The sequence below is a fragment of the Myodes glareolus genome, chromosome 27, assembly GCF_982192425.1.
Source record: "Myodes glareolus chromosome 27, mMyoGla1.1, whole genome shotgun sequence".
NCBI classification, from domain to species: domain Eukaryota; kingdom Metazoa; phylum Chordata; class Mammalia; order Rodentia; family Cricetidae; genus Myodes; species Myodes glareolus.
Genome location: NC_142052.1, coordinates 264,466 through 286,397, shown reverse-complemented (window position 1 = coordinate 286,397; position 21,932 = coordinate 264,466). Strand labels below are relative to the sequence as shown.

At 40.7% G+C, this 21,932-nt stretch overlaps 1 protein-coding gene across 1 annotated transcript in view; it reads right to left on the bottom strand.

Annotated features, from left to right (window-relative positions):
* The window catches only part of Pus7 (pseudouridine synthase 7), a 53,747-nt gene that overhangs the window by 14,568 nt on the left and 17,247 nt on the right, over positions 1 to 21,932 (bottom strand). The window contains exons 6-9 of the mRNA XM_087902466.1: positions 16,670 to 16,781; positions 14,626 to 14,703; positions 2,580 to 2,708; positions 1,581 to 1,706 (exon numbers count right to left, since the gene is read on the bottom strand). Of these exons, the coding sequence (XP_087758592.1) occupies positions 1,581 to 1,706; positions 2,580 to 2,708; positions 14,626 to 14,703; positions 16,670 to 16,781 (445 nt within the window). The remainder of the gene's footprint in view (positions 1 to 1,580; positions 1,707 to 2,579; positions 2,709 to 14,625; positions 14,704 to 16,669; positions 16,782 to 21,932) is intronic.

Sequence of the window (21,932 nt, the reverse complement as noted above, 5' to 3'; positions counted from 1 at the left end):
TGAAACCAATTAGTATTTATCGATGAGATTTCTACTCTAGTATACTCTGGAGAGCTTTCCTATTACCTAAATGTGAAGCAAGATCTTAAATTCCACATTACTAAGTCTATCTTCTGGAGTTGTCTTGAAAGGGTAGGGGAAGGGTAGATGAAAGATTAATCAACTGGGCCTTGCGTGTTAAGAGAGACCATAGTGTGCATGCCTTGGATCTGGGTACTCTGGGCCTGTGTTACCCAGGTTTTTACACTTGGCCACTTATTTGCGGAAAAGTAAAAGAGAACTCAGGTGTTATTCTTGGCACTCAGGAGGCAGAGGCAGGCTGATCTCTGAGTCTGAGGTCAGCCTGGTATACAGAGTTGTAATGGTCTGTCCTGTCCCTTTAAGAGACAAGCCCGGCCCACTCACCCCCCACACCCACCCCAGTCTCTCTCACCCAAAGAGGTACTGCTGCTGTGGCTCCTCTCATTTCTCTCTCGCTCGCTCTCTCTCCCTCCCTCCCTCCCTCCCTCCCTCCCTCCCTCCCTCCCTCCCTCCCTCCCTCCCTCCCTCCCTCGGTACTTCTCCCTTTTCCCCTCTCCCCTTTTCTCTTCATAATCTACTAAATAAATATCCAACCTCACGCTACGTGGGACTGGCTGCCCCGCTAAGGTCTCTCACCTGCCGCATGGCTCCTGCCTGGGATCTGTTGCCCCTAGGGGAACAGAGCCATTTTACCTTTACCATTACACAGAGTGAGTTCTAGGACAGACAGGATACACAGAGAAACCCTGTTTCAAAAAACAAAACAAAAAACACCAAAAAGGAAAACAAACAAACTAAAAGAGACCCCTTGAAAGGGCAGTGAAAAGAGTGGCAGGAGAACCTTACTGCTTAGGTCTTCAACTATGCGCATGTATGTGCTAGATATGTGCCTCTAGAAGCTAGACACCTTCCTCACCGGCTCTCTTGATGCTAGGCTAGTCTTGTTGGCTAGAGAGAGTAAGGGATCCGCCTGTCTTCACCTTCCCAACACTGGGGTTATAGATGTATCCCACCACACTCAGCTTTTGAGGAATAGTGGGGATCTGAACCTAGGACCTTATGTTTGTGTAGCAAGCAATTTACTGAGCTGTCTCTCCAGACCTCGTTTTCTTTTTTAGAAAACAAACTGCTGCATGCATTAACTGAAATAAAATAAACCTTACAAGGAACCTATGGATCAGTAGTTCATTTGTCCAAACATGACAGAATCCTGAAATAATCAATACACCATTAACAAAAATTTTACTTCTCTGTTATGCGAGAATAAATAAAAATATCCTTTAGATAGAAATTACAAAATTAAATACAAACTTTTCAAACAACGAAAACCTTTTGAGTCTCCTTTTAGATAAATGTTAGAGCTGATCATGGTGGTACACACCTTTCATCAAAGAACTCAAAAGTCAGAGGCAGGTCACTCTCTGTAAGCTCAAGTCCAGCCTAGTCTACACAGTGAGTTCTGGAACAGCCAGAGCTACACAGTGAGACAGTGTCTCAAAAAAACAAGACAACAAAACTCCAAAAAATAAAAAGATAAAAGTTAGAAATCAATTACATACCTTCCAACTTGGTACGTAGGGACAGCTGTGGTCCCAAATCTTTGCATGCCATAATAGTTAATGAAACCGGTCTCCTTCAGAGACTGCATGGCTTGCTGTACTTGCTCATCAGTTCCTGTTATATTCCTGCAGGGAAAAATACGGACAATCTCATTTTATGATGTATACCTAACAGTGGCTTCTATATCTCACCTTTGCAACCTTTTCTAACCTTCTGGGGATTTTGTTTGCTGGTTTATTATTTTAATCAACTTTTAAAAAAAAAAAAACACAGGATCTCTCTGTCCTGGAACTTACTTGTGTTAATGTTGTAGATCAGACTGGCCTTGAACTCAAAGAGACTCCCCTGTCTCTGTTCTTTAACCTTTAGTGCCGGGATAAATGGCATGAACCACTAATGCCTGTCTCATTTTAATCAATTTTAAGTGCAAATTATTGTAAGATGAAGCACATATGCAATGTGGTGCAGATTTAACTATGCAGTCACCAAAATTGTTCACTACCCACAAATGAAATTTACTTATTTATTTTGCAAGTCCTGCTATATTGGCCCTGTCCAGCCTGCAAACCATGGAGCCCAAACCAGACTGACCTTGAAGGAGTTGCGTGATCTCCTGCCTTTGCCTACTGAGATTACAAGCCTGTACAACTATGCCTGATACCAAACTGAAACTTATACCAAAAAATAGCTCTCTGCTAAAGTAACCTAATCTTTCTATGAATATGCCCATTCTAGGCACCTCAGATTAATTTACAGGCTCTTTAGCTTTCAAAACTGGATCTGAAGAACAGTGTTTCTGAAGGCTATAAAAATCTTTGGAGGGAGGGACAAAGACCATTTATCAAGAGAAACACTATACAGTATTTGTTCCCCACTTCCACAGTCCTTGTTCTCCCAGCCAGCCCTCTGTACCAGCGACCCTGTACCTATCTACACACACAGGAACAGACCACGGAGACCCAGCCAGCCAGGTCTGCACTCCTACCTGAGTACTTTACCTGAGAACAACGGTGAAGTGATTTCCTTGAAGCTCTCCCAATTTCAGAGGGGTTTTCTGATAGCTGAAATTCCCTAGCTTAAAGTTCATCAAGCATTTATTCAGGTGGGCGAGTCTTTGTGCACTTATCCTTTAAAGAAAAAAGGGAGCAGACAAAGGATCATGAGATCCTGCAGAAGGCAAGGGCACACGCAGAAGGAATTTTAGGTGCACTTTTCCTTCCCCCTTGAATCAGTCTTATGGGTAACAGTACTATAATGAAGAGACTTCAACACCAATGGGAACACAGAAGTAAGAGATGTAGAGGATTCTACTTTCTGTGGGCAGGAGGTAACAAAGCGGATGGTACAGCAAACAGCAATCCCACAGAACTGTAAAGAGTGGGTTCTAACAATTAAAAAAAGGTTTAGTCATAATTGGCCCAGTAAGAAAAAATATTGTAAACTCATAACCAAAAGACAACCTCGGAAAACACAAAAACACCGAGAAGGAAAATCCATTGGTTCATCCCTTGAAAAAGCATTAGATTTTTGCACTTCCTCGTCCTTTCAGAAACATATTGAAGAAGTACATAGCTACAATCATACAAACCTGTATCCTCCTATCATTTTACAGAAGTGTTCCCATGCTGTTAAATTGTTTTATTAGTCTTTACCTTCCTCAACAGAAAATCTACATAGAACAGCAAATACTACCCTGAAAAGTCTTTGTTCTTTCTTTATCTCTACAACTCTCCTGACTTGCAGCACTTTCTTTCTTTGAAATATTTTGTGTATTTATATGTAATTTTTTATTTTATATTTATTTCTTATTTTTCGAGACAGGATTTCTCTGTAGCTTTGGAGCCTACCCTGGAACTTGCTCTGTAGACTAGGCTGGCCTCAAACACACAGAGATCCACCTTTCTCTGCTCCCTGAGTGCTGGGATTAAAGGCATGCGTCACTATCACCTGGCTTATTTAGTTTACTTTTAATTAAGTGTATGTGTGTGTGTGTATATGTGTAAATAAGTGCAGGTACTCCTGGAGGCAAGAGTCACTGGATCCCCCTGGAGTCAGAGTTACAGGAGGTCATAAATTACCCAATGTGGGTGCTGCTCACCAAAGCTCAGGTTCTCTGCAAGAACGGCTCACACTCTTTGCTGAACAAACTCTCTTGCCTCCTGGCCTGGAAAAGTTTTGAAATAAGATTAAGACAGCTGTAAACTGCCACGTGGGTGCTGGGAATTAAACTCTGGTCCTCTGGAAGATCAGTCAGTGCTCTTAACCACTGAACTTCCTCTCCAATCCGGCACATGCTCAAAGTGGTATATTACTTGTATATGAATAAATAAAGCTTGCCTGAAGATCAGAATGCAAAACAGCCACACCGGACAGCCAAATAAACTAGGCAGTGGTGGCACACACCCCTAATCCCAGCAACCACACTAGTAAACCATACAAGCCAAGTGGTGGTGCACACCTTTAATCCCAGTACTAGAGAGGAATATAAAACAGGAAGAGACAAGTCTCACTCTCAGTCTCAGTCTCAGTCTGAGGATTCATGGAGGCAGGATCGCCCTTTTGGTCTGAAGTAGACATAAGAGTTAGTGATTGGTTGCTTTGCTTTTCTGATCTTCAGCTTGAACCTCAGTATCTGTCTCGGGGTTTTTATTATTCGTGCTACATCTGGTGCCCAATGTTTGGCGTATGAATTCATGAAAGTTGTTTGCCTGTGGCTGTAGGCAGGAGCTACACACACATGGCCAGAGTCACCACCCTATTGGCTAGGTTTTTCTTCTCTCCCAGAACTCCCTTATTGGGCTGCTGCCAAACTAGGTAACTGCCTTGAAATCCAGTCAGGCTTTTACTGTTTTATGCAGCAAGTTAAAGGCAAGATCAGCACCCTTAGAGGAATGGATCCGAGATACAATCAATATCGAATCTCATGAACATGAGGATACTTGGATAGGAGAGGTGATTTCCAGAGGTTTGAAGAAAAATAGAAATAGAAATGTCAAGTGTTTCAATTGTGGCAAACAAGGTCACCTTAAAAGGGATTTAATCAGGGCAGTCCTAGAAACAATGTTTTTTTCCTAAGCGTAATCCATTCAGAACGTCCCCCTCTTCTGAATTATGCAAAAGGTGTGGCAAAGGCAGGCACTAGACTAATGAGTGTAGATCAACAAGGGATATTCAAGGTAATCCTTTGTTATGAGAAATTCCTAGAGGGGCCTCTCACAGGCCCCTATGCCAAATCCGATTCAGTTGTTTCTTCCTATCATAGAGGAAACCCCTTTCCAGAGTAGTGAAAGAACCTAAGACCTACTGCAATAAAATATACTGCTCACGATAATAGAACAGCTATAGAAGAGAGAACAAAATGTTCAGGAGAAACCATAAAGCAAGTATCTTGGCAAACTAAATGAACAAAGACCAAGATTAAAAAGAAGAATAAACGATGTCATTGAACATCTAGTAGACCAGGTGTGGATGTAACAATAATTCCACCAGAATCTTGGCATCCAAATTGGCCTCTTCAGGAGGTAAATGTTCAGCTTATAAGGATTGTAACTTTATCTCGGGTAAAATACAGTGTGAAAGTGGGTCGAAGATACAGGGCCAGAAGGACAGAGAAGAAAATTAAGTTATATGTGGCTAACATTGTTATGATTTCAGCCACAATAGGCCAACACTTCCAGGTTCATTTAAGAGCCATGAATGTGCAGACAAGCCCTCAGGCAGAAGTGCCTAATGCCCCGGGGACGTTAAAGGGCCCCATGTGACCCACATGCGGCATGGATTACATCATCCATGTATGACTCTGCTAAGCCCTTGCGCACATGCGTGGTTACATCATCCATGTATGACTCTGCTAAGCCCTTGCACACATGTGTGGTTGCATCATCCATGTATGACTCAGCTAAGCCCTTGTGTGCATGCATTAGCCCCATCATCTACATATGACGTAGCCACATCAACCCCGTGCGCATGAGCTAGGAAGCTTTTAAAAGCTGGACGTGCCATCTCTCAGGTTCTCTCTCTGCACACTGACTTCCCCAGGCCTGTACACGCCCCCTCTAATAACCTCCTAAGTGGGTTTGTTGCGTGTTCCGTGTTTCCTTCTCACTCACGCCAGGTAATTTCAAACATAGAAATTTGCAGGGATGTGATTTGATACAGCAATGGGAGATTCAGATTAACAGTCCCCCAATCTTAGAAACAAACCATAAATTAATGTATGTTTCTGGAAAAAACATTACAAGATATTATAAATAATAGTCACCGACCATTCAAGTTATACAAGAACAGGGCACAACAGTTGCTGATATTTCAAAGGTGCCAAGAGTCCTACCTTTAAAATGCCTGACAGATAAACCCTCATGGTTTGTGCAATGGCCCTTCACAACAGAGAAACTGCAGGCTTTAGAACAGCTGGTACAGGAGCAACTAGATGCTCAGCATACTGGAGAATCAACCAGTCCTTGGAATTGTCCTATATTTGTTGTTAAAAAGAAATTTGGAAAATGGAGAATGATAATAGATCCAAGAGCTGTTAATAAGGTGATTCAGCCAATGGGCTCTCTACAGTCTGGAAATCCTTTGTCTTTTCTATTGCCTAAAGGATAGCCTCTTATAGTTACTGATTTAAAAGACTGTTTCTTCATTATACCTTTACAAAAAAAAGACAGACAAATTTGTGTTCACAGTGCCTACTTATAATAATTCTCAGCCTGCAAAAAATTCCACAGAGAATGTTAAACAGCCCCACCCTGTGCCAATATTTTGTAAGTCAGCCATTGGAAATGAAGCATAAGCACACTGACCTCAGAATGGAAACCAGGACATGTCTCACATTGGAAAAGGGGTTTTACTTTTGTTTCCACAGGAGAAAAAAGTTAAGCTATGGATATCATCAAAACCGATAAAGTTTCGATTTGAAGAAACACCTCTTAATTAGAAGAAATGATATTTTATCAAACAACATGGCCGTTTAATCTAAACTAACCTATTAAACTAACAAATGCTTTTCATTTGATCAGATATAACTTGCCAAAAGAGAATCTCTCCAAAATTAGGGTTGGGGAGGGTTTTGTTTCTGTCTTTTCAGGAGAATAAGACATCCAGCTACGGAATCCAAAGGCCGCTGGACAATTGAGATATCTGAACCTAAAGAACAAATCGTACCATGAAAAAGAGTAAACTGGCGTATTTATTGGTATATCACATTTCCAACAAGACAAAATTTCACAAATCTTCCCAAACATTTGTTTTTGCTATCCTCTACAGACATGTCATGTAAATGGTCTTTTGTCGTCCCAGTCCAGTTAGAGATTAAAGCTGGTTTTGAAGTAGGAGTGTGGCTCTCTCCTTCTCTAGACCTAAGCACTTATTAAAGTGAAATCCAAAATCTCTGTCTCATATTAGAAGAGCCACCTGATATGGGACAGAAGACAAATTGTATTTAAGGAATATTTTATTGCCACTAAGCTCATAATCCTTTGGTTTTATATTGACTCCTTAACAGCTTTCCTTAAGGTATAAAATTTATAAGACCACACACACATTAAACCTTTTGTCATGATATATTACTCATATAGAGTACTAACTAATTCTAGAAAAAGGTTTCATCCTGTAAATGATTTCAGGTTTGAATCTCCATTAGTTTTCTGCAGTCAACCATGAGCACACCTAACAGTGACCTTTGAAATCTCCAAAAGGAGGATGGGGCCCACAGTGACAATTCCTCCAAGACTATAACACCATTAAGCTGAAAAACACCACCTAAAGGTTGGTTTTTGGACTACAACTGCTTCGAGCAGTTTTGAGGTGGCTAGCTGAGATGATCCAGTCTCACAGATTGCTCCAGCCAGGACGTGAGACAAGTCCTGCACTTCCCCATCACACAGAGACTGGACAACAAATTATAAAGCTACTTCTTCCAGGGTTTAACAATTAACCCAATTTTTCTTGCTGTTGCCCTCAAACAGCAGGAAGTAAATTTAAGAATACAATACCCCCCCCCCAAAAAAAAAGAATACAATACCCACATCCCCAAGAGGTGGGGTGGGTAGATCTGGGTTGTTCAAGGGGTTATGGGTATTTGCCATTGTTTAGGGGAGTTGGTTACAAGTTGTTATTGGCTATGGCCAGGAAGAAAATTGAAAAAAGGAGATATATTCAGAGTTCTTATTTTGAAAAGAAAAATGGGGACACAGATATGATAAGACAAACAGGTAAATTACTGAATCTACTTTTAAAAACCAACTACTAGTTTTAAATATTTTACAGTGGATTGGGCTTTTGTATATTGTATATTTTTTGTATATTGATACAAATTTGAGATCAATATTGTTAACATACTGTACATACGTTTCTACTCTTGTTCAAGATAGTGCACCTATATAGCTCATTTAACAATGTAATGCAAATTTCTAGTTATTGAAAGTTATAATTACCAACTATTTAGGATAAGAAGGAAATGCAGGTTAGTAATTAGTCACCTATTACAATCAAACTTGAAGTCATATTAAGTATGCTTTCAAGTTTAAACAGTTTAAATAGACAGGTTGTCTTCAAGCACTTCAGAGATCTACAGAATATGGCAATTAAGATGTTTTAATAATATACTTTTTTCTTTCTTTCTTTTTTTTTAAATGACAATGAGACATGTCTGCTCCTGGCAGCCCCAATCTACTTAAGAGAAGAAAGTTCATGGAAGAAACTCCACATGGAGTTCACTTTCCTTGTGGCAAAAGTAAGCCACTGGTCAGAAAATATCCTTGCCTCCACTGCTGACAGTATGTGTCCTAACTGGACAAGCAGGACACAAAGGAGAGCGATTGCCATACACTGTCAGGACAATGGGGGACAATCCTTCAGAATACCCTCATTCACAGAAAAATCTGTCAAATATTCTAGGCCTCTAGGCTGAAGATGGATTCTCAAATATTGCAGAGGAACTTCAGCTGTTTCTGTCATTTCTCACGTTTTTTTTTTTTTGGAAGCCACTTGCTCACACTTCCTGCTTACTCAGTTCATAATATTTCCTTCTGTATCATATAGCACATCACAGTGCCTAAGAATATGGTTTGAATTTTTTCCTATGTCCATGTTTCCTTTAAAAAAACAGTTACTTTGTCATGTAACAGAGGCAAGGGGTTGAGTTTGGCCTGAGTCTGCCAGTGGCTTCCAGTATATTCATTTTTGTGTGTACACAGTGCAAGTATATTTATGTCTATGAATATGGGGCTGGGGGAGGTCTGGGTGTGGACCTTAGCAACTGAGTTCTACCCCAAAGTTTCAAGTCATCAACTGTTCCACAGGCCTCTCAAGTTCTAACACACGGGGAAAAGTAATGGTGCACTCTTGCTCTACACACACACACACACACACACACACACACACACACACACGCACACACACACACACGCATACACACACCTGCATATACACAAACTGAAGCCATGTAAATTTTTAGAATTCACCTATATACAGCAGAGACATGGCTCAGCAATTAAGAGCTCTTGCTGCTCTTTCACAACCCGAGTTTCCTTCTCAGCACCCACACTGCGCAGTTAAGAAATAACTGCACCTCTAGCTCTAGGGGATCTGACAGCCTCTTCTGGCCTCCTAAGGTGCCCCACAAAGAGTTCACACACAATTAAAAACAAAACTTTCTCCTCAAGCTAGAGAGATGGCTCAATGGTTAAGAACAACTGTTTGGCACTCTAAACCATTGCTGAGGGCCCGAGGACTCCAATTTGATCTTCTGCGGCCTCATCACGGCTCACAACCATCCTTAACATCAGCTGCAAAGGATCTGACCACCTCTTCTGACTTCCAAAGGCACTGTATCCAGTGCACACATACAGAAGCTGCAAAAACATTCATACACATAAAAACAAAATACAGCTTAAAAATCACCTATATAATATCTGAGCTCCTGGAATTCTTTTTATTTCCGTGTTGGGAGTTGAGCTTACGGCTACATACATGCCAGGCGGGCATTCCACCCTTAAGCTATTCCTAGCTCTTCTTAAGTAAAAATACCGCAATACTCTCTGAAGACAATCAACCCCTTGATGTTCTAGAAACCAGCCTGTTTATTTCCTCATCTGATATGTAGGGAAGCAGACTACCCTAGCTTTCCATTGCTTAACCTCCTCCTCCACTTTTGGTCAGTGCTAGGCACTAACCCCAGGGCCTCACACCTCCAGCCTTGTTAAGTTAAAAAAAAAAAAAAAGGTGCTGTTCCATTAATTAATAGAAAAGGTAGGAAGATAGCCATCAGAGTCAGGAAATGGATAAAACCTGTACCCCCAGTTCCCTTACTCCCTGTGCATCCCTAGGACCTCACATAAACCAGGGCAACCTCAAGCAAGGAAGCGGGTGTGAGCAGGTGTGAGCAGGTGTGTTCCAGTTAAGTCACAGCAGCCCAGGAGAAAAAGGGCACCAGGCCCTTGAACTGACATGTAGAGGGAAAACGTTGAAAGTCAAAGGCATGAGTTAGTTCAGAAACTGTACCACAAATAATCCAAAACAGAACAGGGTTAGCATGAAAAGTGAGGACGAGTCAAGGGAGTTCTTTACTTAGTAGACAATGCTAGAGAAAGTGACAACATTTCAGAGACAGGAGCAAAATAAATAGATAAAATAAAAATAAGCAAAAGCAAAAGACAGGAGCAAAAAAGAATCAAGTTGCTGGCTGTCCTGGTGACCTCTGGAGACTGCTTCTAGCTAGTGCCAGGAAAGTGTTCCCCCCATCTCTCTCTCTGTCTGTCTGTCTGTCTATCTGTCTCTCTTCAAAAACAGGGTCTCACTATGTAGCCCTTGTGGTCTGGAACTCACTATGTAGACCGGGTTGGTCTCAGATATCTGCTTGCCTCTGCCTCTCAAGTGTGTGTGCATGTGTGCATGTATGTGTGTTGGGGGAAAGGAGAAGGAATAAAGGTGAGTGCCAAGCCTTGTCCTTCTTTAAAAACATAAAATTTACCATTTTTTGGGGGGGGTGGGGGGGCTAGAGAGATGGATCAGCGGTTAAGAGCACTGGTTGTTTCTTCCAGAAGACTTGAGTTCAATTCCCAGCACCCACATGGCAGCTTACAATTGTCTATAAGCCCCATTTCAAGGGATCCAACACCCTCATTCAGGCAATCCAAAGTACATGAAATAAGAATACATAAAAATCGTTTTTTAAAAGAGAAAAAAAAATCACCATTTTATTTGTTTTCAGGGTTTTTAGTGTATACTCACAATGTGCGCGGTGTATCTCCATCACCACCCTCATCCACTCAGCCCTGACTCCATGTCCTCTGGCCTTCCCTGTAGTGTGTACTTTTTTAGTGTACACTCAATGTGCGCGGTGTATCTCTATCACCACCACCACCCTCATCCACTCAGCCCTGACTCCATGTCCTCTGGCCTTCCCTGCAGCCCCTGTAGTTGTTAATGTACTTTTTGTTTACAGATTTCCCCATGTTTCACATTTCATGTGAACAAAAATCAAATAGTGATTTTTTTTTTTTAATGGCCAACTACTTAGTGTAATTTTCTTCCTTCCTCTCTCCCTTCATTTTTTAAATGTCAGGGTCCCCCTGTATACAGGCTGGCTTCAAACTTCCTATTCTCCTGCTTCACTCTGTAGAGTGTTAGGATTATTGGACTTTGCCAACATGCCCAACAACGCAAAACTCTTACGGCTTATTATGCTATAAGATATATTGGTATCTCACTCTTTTTTTATATATTGAATAATATTCTTTTCCCTCAGTATACAATGGACAGTCATTTCTGCATCCATCTGGCAAAAGTACAGAGCTACTTTTAGTTCTTGAAGGTGAAGGTGCGTACTGGCAATACTGTTAACCAGTTTTAATGACTGCATATCAAGTATTTTTGGTTGTAAATTCATATGTGACAATCTTGTTTTTAAGCAGTAAGGGTCAACAAACACCTGCTACAGGGGCTGGAGAGATGGCTCAGTGGTTAAGAGCATTGCCTGCTCTTCCAAAGGTCCTGAGTTCAAATCCTGGCAACCACATGGTGGCTCACAACCATCTGTAATGAGGTCTGGTGCCCTCTTCTGGCCTGCAGACATACACACAGACAGAATATTGTATACATAATAAAGAAATATTAAAAAAATTAAAAGAAAAACAAAACACTTGCTACAGAGAAGCCTTTAAAAATAAAGCCGAAGAAATATGGGCCCAAGCTCAGAAAGGAGATTGGCAGGAACAGGCAGGAAAACAAACAAGTAAATCTAAATAAGACAGTTTGAGCTCCTGTTGAAATTACCAAGTATTTCAGAGTTGCAAGAAAGAAAGTGGACAGAAATGCTGCTTATCCCAGGACTGATTGACGCAGCAACAATTAAAATTTCTGTGTGGCAGGATGGGTTTATCTTGTTCACCAGTTCTCATGGGAAAGGCCAATCTGCCTACCACACAGACCCATTGAGCAAATGCAGGGTGTAGCCTGTATCCGCAAGATAAGTGCAAAGTGCTTTCAAAAGGGCAGCATTTAGAAGGCCTGCTGAGATTCCTGAAAGTCAACAGGAAAATGAAAAAAAAAAAAAAGTCTATGAGGGCAGACCAGTACCCTGATCAAGTCTGACACCTGCTGGCTGGTAAAACGCCTGTTTCTAAACCTCAAATTAGCATCCTCACCCAGTTCCAAACAAAGCAACACCTTCACACACAGACATACCCATTACATGATGGAGAAGGGCCCTACAGCAACACGCCACTGCCTTAGGCCACAGAAGAGGACTAGAATACACCTAGTTGTGACATGGACCTCAACATAAACTGTGTAATTCTTCAGGATCTGGATCCTGCCCTCCCTCAGCCACCCTCTTTCCTTGTCTTCCTTAGCCCTTTCTCCTTTCCTTCCTCTCCTCCTTTCTTCAGTCTTAATCTACTTTTATTTTGTTTATCCTCTTATTCTTCTTTTACGTTTAGCATATGTCATTTTACGTTTCCTTATGTCATTTTCATACATGTATGTTGTTTTATCTTGTTTTCACTTAACCCTCCCACCTTCTCTACTGCCCAGTTCTTGCTGATTCCAAACATTCTCAGAAACAGTCCCCACCTTTTATCACACATATTCCTTTTCAATCCCTTTTCTCTCTCTTCCCTCTTGAGGTCTTTTTCCCCCTCCCATGACACTCCCACACCAATACACTTAAAACCAAGATTACACATATGGGGGGGCGTGTAGCATTTATCTTTCTGAGTCTTAGGAATTTTGCATAACCTATTGTTCTTCTGCAGTATCTATTTACCAAAAAAATAACAAACGCCCCAGAAAATTTGTCTTTCTTGTGTGGATGCTATGATAGCTCTTCTGTATGATTCCAATATTAGCATATAAGCCGTTGAAATGAGTACACAGAAAGCTTTATTTCTTGCTACATGGCCACAAAATTGCTTACCAGGTAGTAAATGTGTTACGTTTCATAAGTCCTTCTAATATCTTCATAAGCTACTTTATTGGTTTGGAAATAACAACCTCCCATGCCCCCAAAATCATCTCATCCTTCTAGAATCAAGACCATTAGTTCTCTATCAGAGGCAACACTGCCCTCTTTAGGGCATATTTGACAAGTCTGGATATGGCTTTAATTTTCACAACTGTATGAGCAGCAGGGACTTATGTGCTTGTTGTACAGAAAGGACAGAGATCAGGGAGGCAGGCAAATATCTTATAATGAATAGGACCAGTTACCACAACAGAGACTTTCCCAGTTGAAAAAGCACATAGCGTAGAGATGAGATGCCTTTATTTAAATTAAAACCACAGTATCCCATCCCATTATCTGTGCAAACTTTCCCTGACTGCCCTTCATAGTCCCAGGTCTGCAATCAAGACTAAGGCATACCCCTAGTTCATCTCTCATCCCATTCTAGGAGGGTTCTACTTATTTTTCTGTCCTGTAACTTTTCTAAAAGTAGAGACCTTCTTTTTCATCAGAATGTCTGTTACAAACAAAATATATTATTCACTGTTTTATAATATTTAATAAACAAGAGAGAAAGGTGCACTTGGGGGGGGATATTTGCTCAGGCACAAAGGGCCTTACTGGCTTAAACCAGACTAAACTGACTATCTGAGCATGCAGTACGTAACTTCCCCAAATTAAGCCAACCTAGGTCTGCCAAGGGGCCCCAGCAACAGCTGCCGTGCCACGAGACAAGACGACCCGAACCAGTCTCCTGATACCAGGGCTGCTGCTTCCCCTCCCTCAGGTGGGTGTGGGGCATAGAAGGCTTCCCCTTTATGAAATTAAACTGCACTTGCCATAGCCAGCCTGTCTCCCAGAGACGGAGCCGTCAACAACCCCCACTCGTCCCCTTCCCCAAGGGGAAGTTCAGTGGGACAAAGCAGCAGATAAAAGCCAACAGTGCACCTATTATCTCTCTTTCTCTCTTTTAATGTGCACTGGTGTTTTGCCTGCATATATGTCTGTGTGAGGATGCCAGGTACCCTAGAACCAGAGTTACAGACAAGTGAGAGCTGCCTTGTGGGTGCTGGGAATTGAACCCAGGTCCTCTGGAAGAGAAGCCAGTGCTCTTAACCACTGAGCAATCTCTCCAACCCCAATTCACCTATTCTTTTGGCTGTATCACCAACAGCTTTGTAAAATTACTCAGAAAATATATATTTGATAAGATTAGGAAGCAGAGATTCAGGATGAAAAAAAATGAAGTAGAAAAACACTATTTACAAAAAAGTAAAGCAGGGCTGGCAGGATGACTTAGCAGATAGAGGCATCTGCTACCAACCAGAGTCCAGTCCAAGGGATCCACAGTGTAGCAGAGAACTTACTGTCTCCAGTTGTCCGTGACTTCAACAAATGTGCCACAGTGTGTGTGTATACATGTGCACACACAGATAATAAACAAACAGATAAATAAATGCAAGTTAAATGTCTAAAACATTTTTAAAAGGCAGAGATATCATATAAAGTTGAAAGTGGTCAATTTCATAAAGCAAGCCCGAGGCCTCTGAAGGGAGTGCGAGGACCTCTGCAGAGCCAATCTGGGGGGAAACTCTACTTACTTGAGGACAGCAATCTCCTGGACTGTGATGGCCCTTTTGTCTTTGGTTCCCATATAGGAGAAAATGTTTGGTTTCACTCTGGTGAGACAGAATCAAAGCATTCCTAAGTTACATAAGTTAACCAAAGCACATTTCTAATAACTTATTTCAAAATACACTTACTAACATACTAAGAGAATAAGGAGAAACTTTAATTAAGATTTTATTGAGAAAAATTTAAATAAACATACAAATTAAAGCAGCAACAGCTGCCTCCTTGTCAGGGACCTGGCTTTCAGACTTGGCTAACCAGTAACAAAAATAAAAGTTGCACATTCTATAGTCAGAAACAACTCGTTAAGTTGCGTACCACTGTAACAATAAAGGGGAAAATATTTCAGAGATATAATGTAGCACTCTGAACATTTTAATATCTTCAGATTTTAAGAAGTTACAGTAATGAGTTTTTTTGTTTCTTTTTTTTTTTTTAACCTTAAATATAATCTCTAACTCTGTACTAAAAAAAAAAAGTCAAATGCTAAAACTAGGATCTGGATAGTTTTCTCTCTCTCTCCCTCCCCCCCCCCCTCTGTCTGTATGTGTGTGTTTCAAGACAGGATTTCTATGTGTAGCCCTGGATGTCCTAGAACTCCCTTTGTAGACCAGGCTGGTCTCAAATTCATAGAGATCCACCTGCCTCTGCCTCCTGAGTGCTGGGATTAAAGGTCTGCACCACCACTGCCTGCTTTAGCCTTATTTTCCTTAAGCACTTTAAAAAAATATTTATTTATCACTTTATTTTATGTGTATGAACGTTCTGCTCACATGTATGCTTGAGCACTGTGTGCATGCCTGGCGCCCATGGAGTGTGCCACCACTGCCTGGTTGGCTAGATAGTTTTGATATGGAGATATACAAAATAATACAGAGGAATATTTGCATACTCCCAGAAATCCCAACTGTACATCCCAGAGGAACCATTTCCTCCTGTCTATATCCTTAGGAGGGCCGTATATGCTCTTGAAGATGGAACAAGAACCCACAGACTCTTTTCAGGAAGCTAATAAAAAAAGTGAAATGTTATTTAATTAGGTGTGGTATTCAGGGCTGACCCGTGTTTTCCTCAAACTCCTAGGCAGAAGCCTTGACTCCCAGCATCACATAATATAACATTTGGAAACAAGGCCTTTAAAGAATGTGGCTTCTCAGATGGATTCTTCATAGATAGACAGGGATAGAGACCCTGTCTGAAAAAAAAAAAAAAAAGAAAATAAACTACATATTCTGATCTTGGAACTTCCTGGCTACAGAACTAGGAGAGAATTTTCTAACTTCTGCTACATAAGCCACTTAGTGGTTATTTTGTTTGGCTCATCTGAAAACATATACCCTGTTTTAGAGTGAGTTAAATTTTCATAGAATACAAATTTGCTGTGGTATCCACAAACATTTCTTTTCAAAATATTTTTTTTTTTTTTTTTTTTTTTTTTTTTTTTTTTTACTGTATGAGGGTTTGCCTGCATACATTGGTGTGTGTACCATAAGCATGCTTGGTGCTCCTGGAGACTAGAAAAAGGTGTCAGGTTTCTTGGAACTGGAGGTATAGATGGTTATAGGCCATGATGTGAGTTCTGGGAATTAAACCTGGATGCTATCAAACAGCAGCCAGTAGTCTTAACTGCTGAGCCATCTCTTAATGTCTACTAAAATCACAAACACAAAAAACTCATGGCACTTCACCTATCCTCCAAACCTGTGATCTCTGCTGTATTTTCATCCCTTTTGAGCAAATATTATCTTCCCCTGACTGTACTAGGAACTCTTAATTGTATGTGAATTATTTACTTCCAGAACTTTTATCTTGAATTATTAGCAAAGGGATAGAAAGTTTATTGATTCCACAAACATTGAATTATTAACAAAGGGATAGAAAGTTTATTGATCCCACAAACATTCCCATTAGGAAGTACTTTTGGCATTTACTGATCTTTTTCCACTGGCATCGAAAGAGAGAACACATTCCTATTTTACTGATTTTGTGTAAGAACAAGAACGAGACACTAACCGTAAATATTTGGACAATACATTGATGGCATCCATGGTGTCTTTGTTTTCCTTGTATAGAACAAAGTGGCAGTAGCTTCCCCGAGATTTTGGCCAAGAATGTTTTCTTGGATCTTAAAAACAAAAAAATATAAATGTCATATATATTATAATAATTTTTTTTAAAAAAATGAACTCTATGGAGATCATTTTATGCTACAAAACCATTCAGTAGTCAATCAGATGTAGCCTGACATAAAGTATAAGTAGCCGTATGAACTACACATACTAAGCTTTCTGTCACTTAGACAGTATCTGTCTACATTTACAATGAGAAGTGAAGTGTAAGTGGTGTGGAAAACGAGCAGGAGCCAGCGGTCAGATTCTCACAGCTGACACACAGAACCCACAGGGTCAGCACACATCAGAACCAAGGGGCCCTGGATCTTCACTCGAGAGGAAAAACCTTTACGATAGACCCTGTCATTCCTGCTTCACAGCAAGGAATTCACACATGGTAGCAGAGGTGGAGACAGGGTTTATAAGGGCTTGTTTTATGACTTTGGAAATTTTCCAAAGGCCATTTCTAGCACAGAAGTTTAGTTAATATCTACAAAGATATCTAGACGAGAGAGCAGCTGGCATTTAAAGCCTGACTCTTATCGTGTCAGTGTATGTAGAAACGTAAGCCATATTAAATGCTACCTTCTGAGTCAGTGTAGCATGACTGCCCAGCTCTTTGGGGATAGATAAACAATCTATAACCTGGATACCCTGACTGTTAAAATTGTTCTTTTAATTGAATATTTCAATTATACAATCTGGAAACACATTTTAAACCATATAAGATTTAGATGTAAACTTCTCATAGTACAGAATTCAGGACTCTGAAAAAAAAAAACCTACAAGTGCAGTTTGCAGATACTGCAAGAGTTCATGAGTCGTACGTAACAGGTAAGCTGGTTTTCAAGGAGCGCGTCCACTCCATTAGAGAAAACCTATGAAAAAGTATTCTGCATGATCAACTAGAAAGAATCCTCTTGCTTTGAAAATTGTCCTTAAAAAGTCTTTTCATACAAACTTAGGAATCTTCAGAGGCTTCTTCTTCCTGGGACTGAAGGTAACTGACTATCTGGCTTTGTCAAGCAAAAGCACTTTTTGATAACAGGTTACTGACTTCATCTACAATGTAAAAACCAACAAGCAACGTTGAGAACCAGTAACCCATTTCAGAAAACCATCACAATATAAACACGCCTAGAAAATCAATTTCTTTCTTGATGAATATGTGAGCCTTTTCTGTCATGTATAGAAAAATATTAGAAGTATCTCCTTAGTTCTTGCTGTGACATTCTCACAATTTCCTTAGGGTTATGAATGAAATATCTTTTTCTCGTTTTTTTCTTCCAGTTCACTACCACTTAAGCAACGTTACCTGTACTCAGTACTTAGGACAACATTGGTATTTCATCTTGTCTACACGAAATACCAATCGCTCTTACCTGCTGCAGTTCTGACCTCTGTCCAAATGCACAGCAAAAAGAGCACAAGAGAGGAATGTTTAATTTATAATACCGTTAAGGTGCTTTAGAGGTGAACATGCAAATGATAGCATGGTAAGGGAATGCTGAAGACTTCTACAGTACTTGGCACTACGTGGTGGGTCAACACCACTCAGACACAACAATGGGATGTTGTAGAGGCAAACGGTAAACAAACAGGAATCTCCCCTCTAGGCACAGCCTTCCTGACTCAGCATCTTCACAAAGGACAATTCATCCTCTAAGCTGTGTCTGCACCCACGGGAGATAGCAAATTCAAGACTAAAATTGAATGTGTCTGCTTCAACAGATGTTTTTCAGCAAACATGTTAGGACATGTTTGAAACACCGTGTGACTGCTGTGATGAGAATGCGATTGCTGCTTTGCTGCACGCCTCTTTTGTGTGCTTCCTGCATTGAACTGCAATAATCTTTCACATTAGCTGGGGGGTGGGGGGGACAACGGGACTGCACATGTCTTTAATCCCAGTACTCCCTGCACTGTGAGCACAAGGCCAGCCTGGGCTACAGAGAAAACTCCAGAACAAACCTCCCACCCCACCCTACACTACAGAATCTCACAAAAAACTGAACATTGTTGAATGATCACTTGACAGAACTTTTCTATAGTCACCGATGTACAGATTAAATGATGTACATTTAAGAGATGGTCTGTGAGACACATCCAGTGAACTTTGTCTGTTCTTTGTCGTTTGAACAAGCTGTGGGAGTTTAAAAGTTCTGAAGAATTCAGGGAGAACTGAACGTGTGCAGGATAGATGTCAGGAAGTCATTCTGATCTTACTGAATGTGATAATGGTTTGGGATTTTAGTCCTCATTTGGTAAACAGACACTGAAGAATTTATGAGAAAAATGACACGTCACGTTAATTTATTTTAAAGTGCCCCCAAAAGGAAAAAAGTGTGTGTGTGTGTGGGGGGGGGTATAATGGACCAAACAGAAATAAAGGAATGTCAGTCATCTTGAAGGTGATGGATGGATACGCAGGGCTGCATTTCCTATCTGGGCACAGAATTTAAAAAGTTCACAATAAAAAGCTAAAATCATCAAGTATGACACAAGATGAAGTGTGGCTATATTTTTTAAATTCTAGTTTTTAGCATAGTCACATGTAAGTACAAAGGCAAGAGATAAATACAGCCACAAGACTAAAAAACCTAAGTGTTATTTTCCCTTAGCAGAAACCAAGACAAACCAGTGAGTCTGGTTCACAAGCATGCACTTTCTATTAGGAAACCGAAGCACAGAACATGAATTCAATGACCTCTGCAACTACCAAGTACAAATATTCATTTTCTAAGAATGCTCAATATAGGGGCTGGAGAGATAGCTCAGAGGTTAAGAGCACTGACTGTTCTTCCAGAGGTCCTGAGTTCAATTCCCAGCAACCACATGGTGGCTCACAACATCTGTAATGGGGTCTGGTGCCCTTTTCTGGCCTGCAGGCATACATAGAAGGAATGTTGTATATATAATAAATAAATAAATCTTTTAAAAAAAAAGAATGCTCAATATAAAATGTAAAAGAGTAAAACATTTGCCCTGGAAGTATTCTAAATAAGCAAAAACTTTATAAAAACAAATAAACAAAAACTCTATTAAAAAAAAAACTCTATAAAAACAGCCTCCAAGAACACTTAAGTTCAGGAAAGTAAGGATGACTTCCACACATTTTTGAGTCACTCCAATTTATAACACATTCGCAAAGAATTCTAAGGCTGGCATTTCACTTCCTGCTTCCAGAAGGCTGGTTCTACCTTCTGAAGGCACGGCACCGCAGTCCAGACCTGCGCAGAAGGGGCTCCCGTGAGGGAAGACAGACGCAGCCTGAGGACGAGATGGGGTAGCATGCAGAAGTTTTTCTGCTTCCTCAAGGTCATCTTCATTAACGCGCCCCATACACCAACCTTTCAGCTTTCTCAATATCTTGCTCCATCCATTGTCTTTACTGCTGTCCTTAAATTTCCACCTTCCCCTTTCTCTGGCCCTTTCATTTCATATATAAAGACACCCAGGGCTCTACAATCTTCAAAGTCAAGCACATTTTCTTCTCCTTACTATATTTTCCCCCTCTCTTGGCTTTACTGCTTAATTTAAAAAGCACACTGTATATATTGCCTTCTGTTTCAACTTACTGTGTAAACTGATTTCCACTCTAATTAGTCCAATTCTAAATTAATTAATAGGCATTAAGTGACTTTTTTGTGTTGCTAAGTGATGGGCACATTTTTAAGCTCCTAGTTCCTATTTCATCCAATCAGGAGTACTTTCCACTGCGGCCCCTGGGGTTTTTCCTTTGTGTGGTCTGTCCCAGAAAGACCAGTGTTGCTCTATTCTGGGTAGGTAGAGCTCTCGGCCCAGAGACCCTGCCTGAGGACCATTTACTTCAGAAAGTACAAAGAACTTGTATATGTCATAAAACAGTTTTTTTTCTTACTGGAGGCAGTAGTCCTTTTGTACTATGTAGCTCAGGTTAGCCACAAATTCACCATTTCATTGTCTCCTGAATGCTGTGATGATATAAGTATGCTACAATGGCCAGCCCCAGATTTCCTTTTTTAAGTCTGTGGTTAAAAACAAGCGCTTGAAAGCAGTAAGGGATGCATATAATCTCAAAATACCAATTTATTACCTGCTTCTATAATGTTATAATAACTATATACAATTTACCAAACTGAAATAAAGCAATGTGTCTTTTTTAGACTGGATTATCATATCATGTTTCACAATGGACAATTCTATTGGGAGAAAGTATAAAAATCCTGTCAGTCTTAGTTGGGTTGTGGCACACGCCTTTAATCCCAGCACTTGGGAGGCAGAGGCAGGTGGATCTCTGTGAGTTCGAGGCCAGCCTGGTCTATAAGAGCTAGCTCCAGGACAGGCTCCAAAGCTACAGAGAAACCCTGTCTCGAAAAACAAAAAAACAAAAAACAAAAAAATTTGTCTGTGTTACTCAGGATGTTCAAAATGAGACGGGGAGGAAGTGCTTCGTATACACGACTCATTTATAAAATCTTAATCACAGAAAGAGAGAGAGAGAGCGAGAGAGAGCGAGAGAGAGCGAGCAGAGTGTGGTGACACAGGCCTTTAATTCCAACACCTGGAAGGCAGAGACAAGTGGATCTCTTGAGTTTGAGACCAGACAAACTTATGTAGTGAGCTCAGAGTCAGCCAGGGCTATATATTAAGACCCCTGTCTCAAAAACAAACAAAAAAGGTGACATAGGCACAGAAAATCTAGATGTAAACAGAACGAGATGCGGCTCTGTTACATAAGGGAAAAGATAGGCCAACTATAAAGGCTACGCCCTCCATGCACAAAACAGAGTACTGCCCAAGAAACGAGGGGTGTTTGCAAGAGGCGATCAGTCACAAGCAGTTTGTGCCTTTTACAGTCTGCATCTTCACGACCACACTAGTAGAATAAGACCTGCTTTTCCTCTTTGCAGAGTGGTTGTTGATCAAATGCTGATCAACTACAGCCTCCCCAAATGTACCCATGAGAGAATTAAGACCCAATATACCCATGATTGTATGTGGTAAGTCACCTTTGTCTTTTATCTGGAATAGTGACATTCTGCCCTTGGGAAAACTGAAAATACCGGAACACAATCACTGAAATCATTTCCCCCGGCATGGGCTCCTTTGCATCGCTGGCAGACAGGGGGATGTTGAGATACTCCTTTACACTGTGGCCGAGACATTATAGAATTGAACAGTAA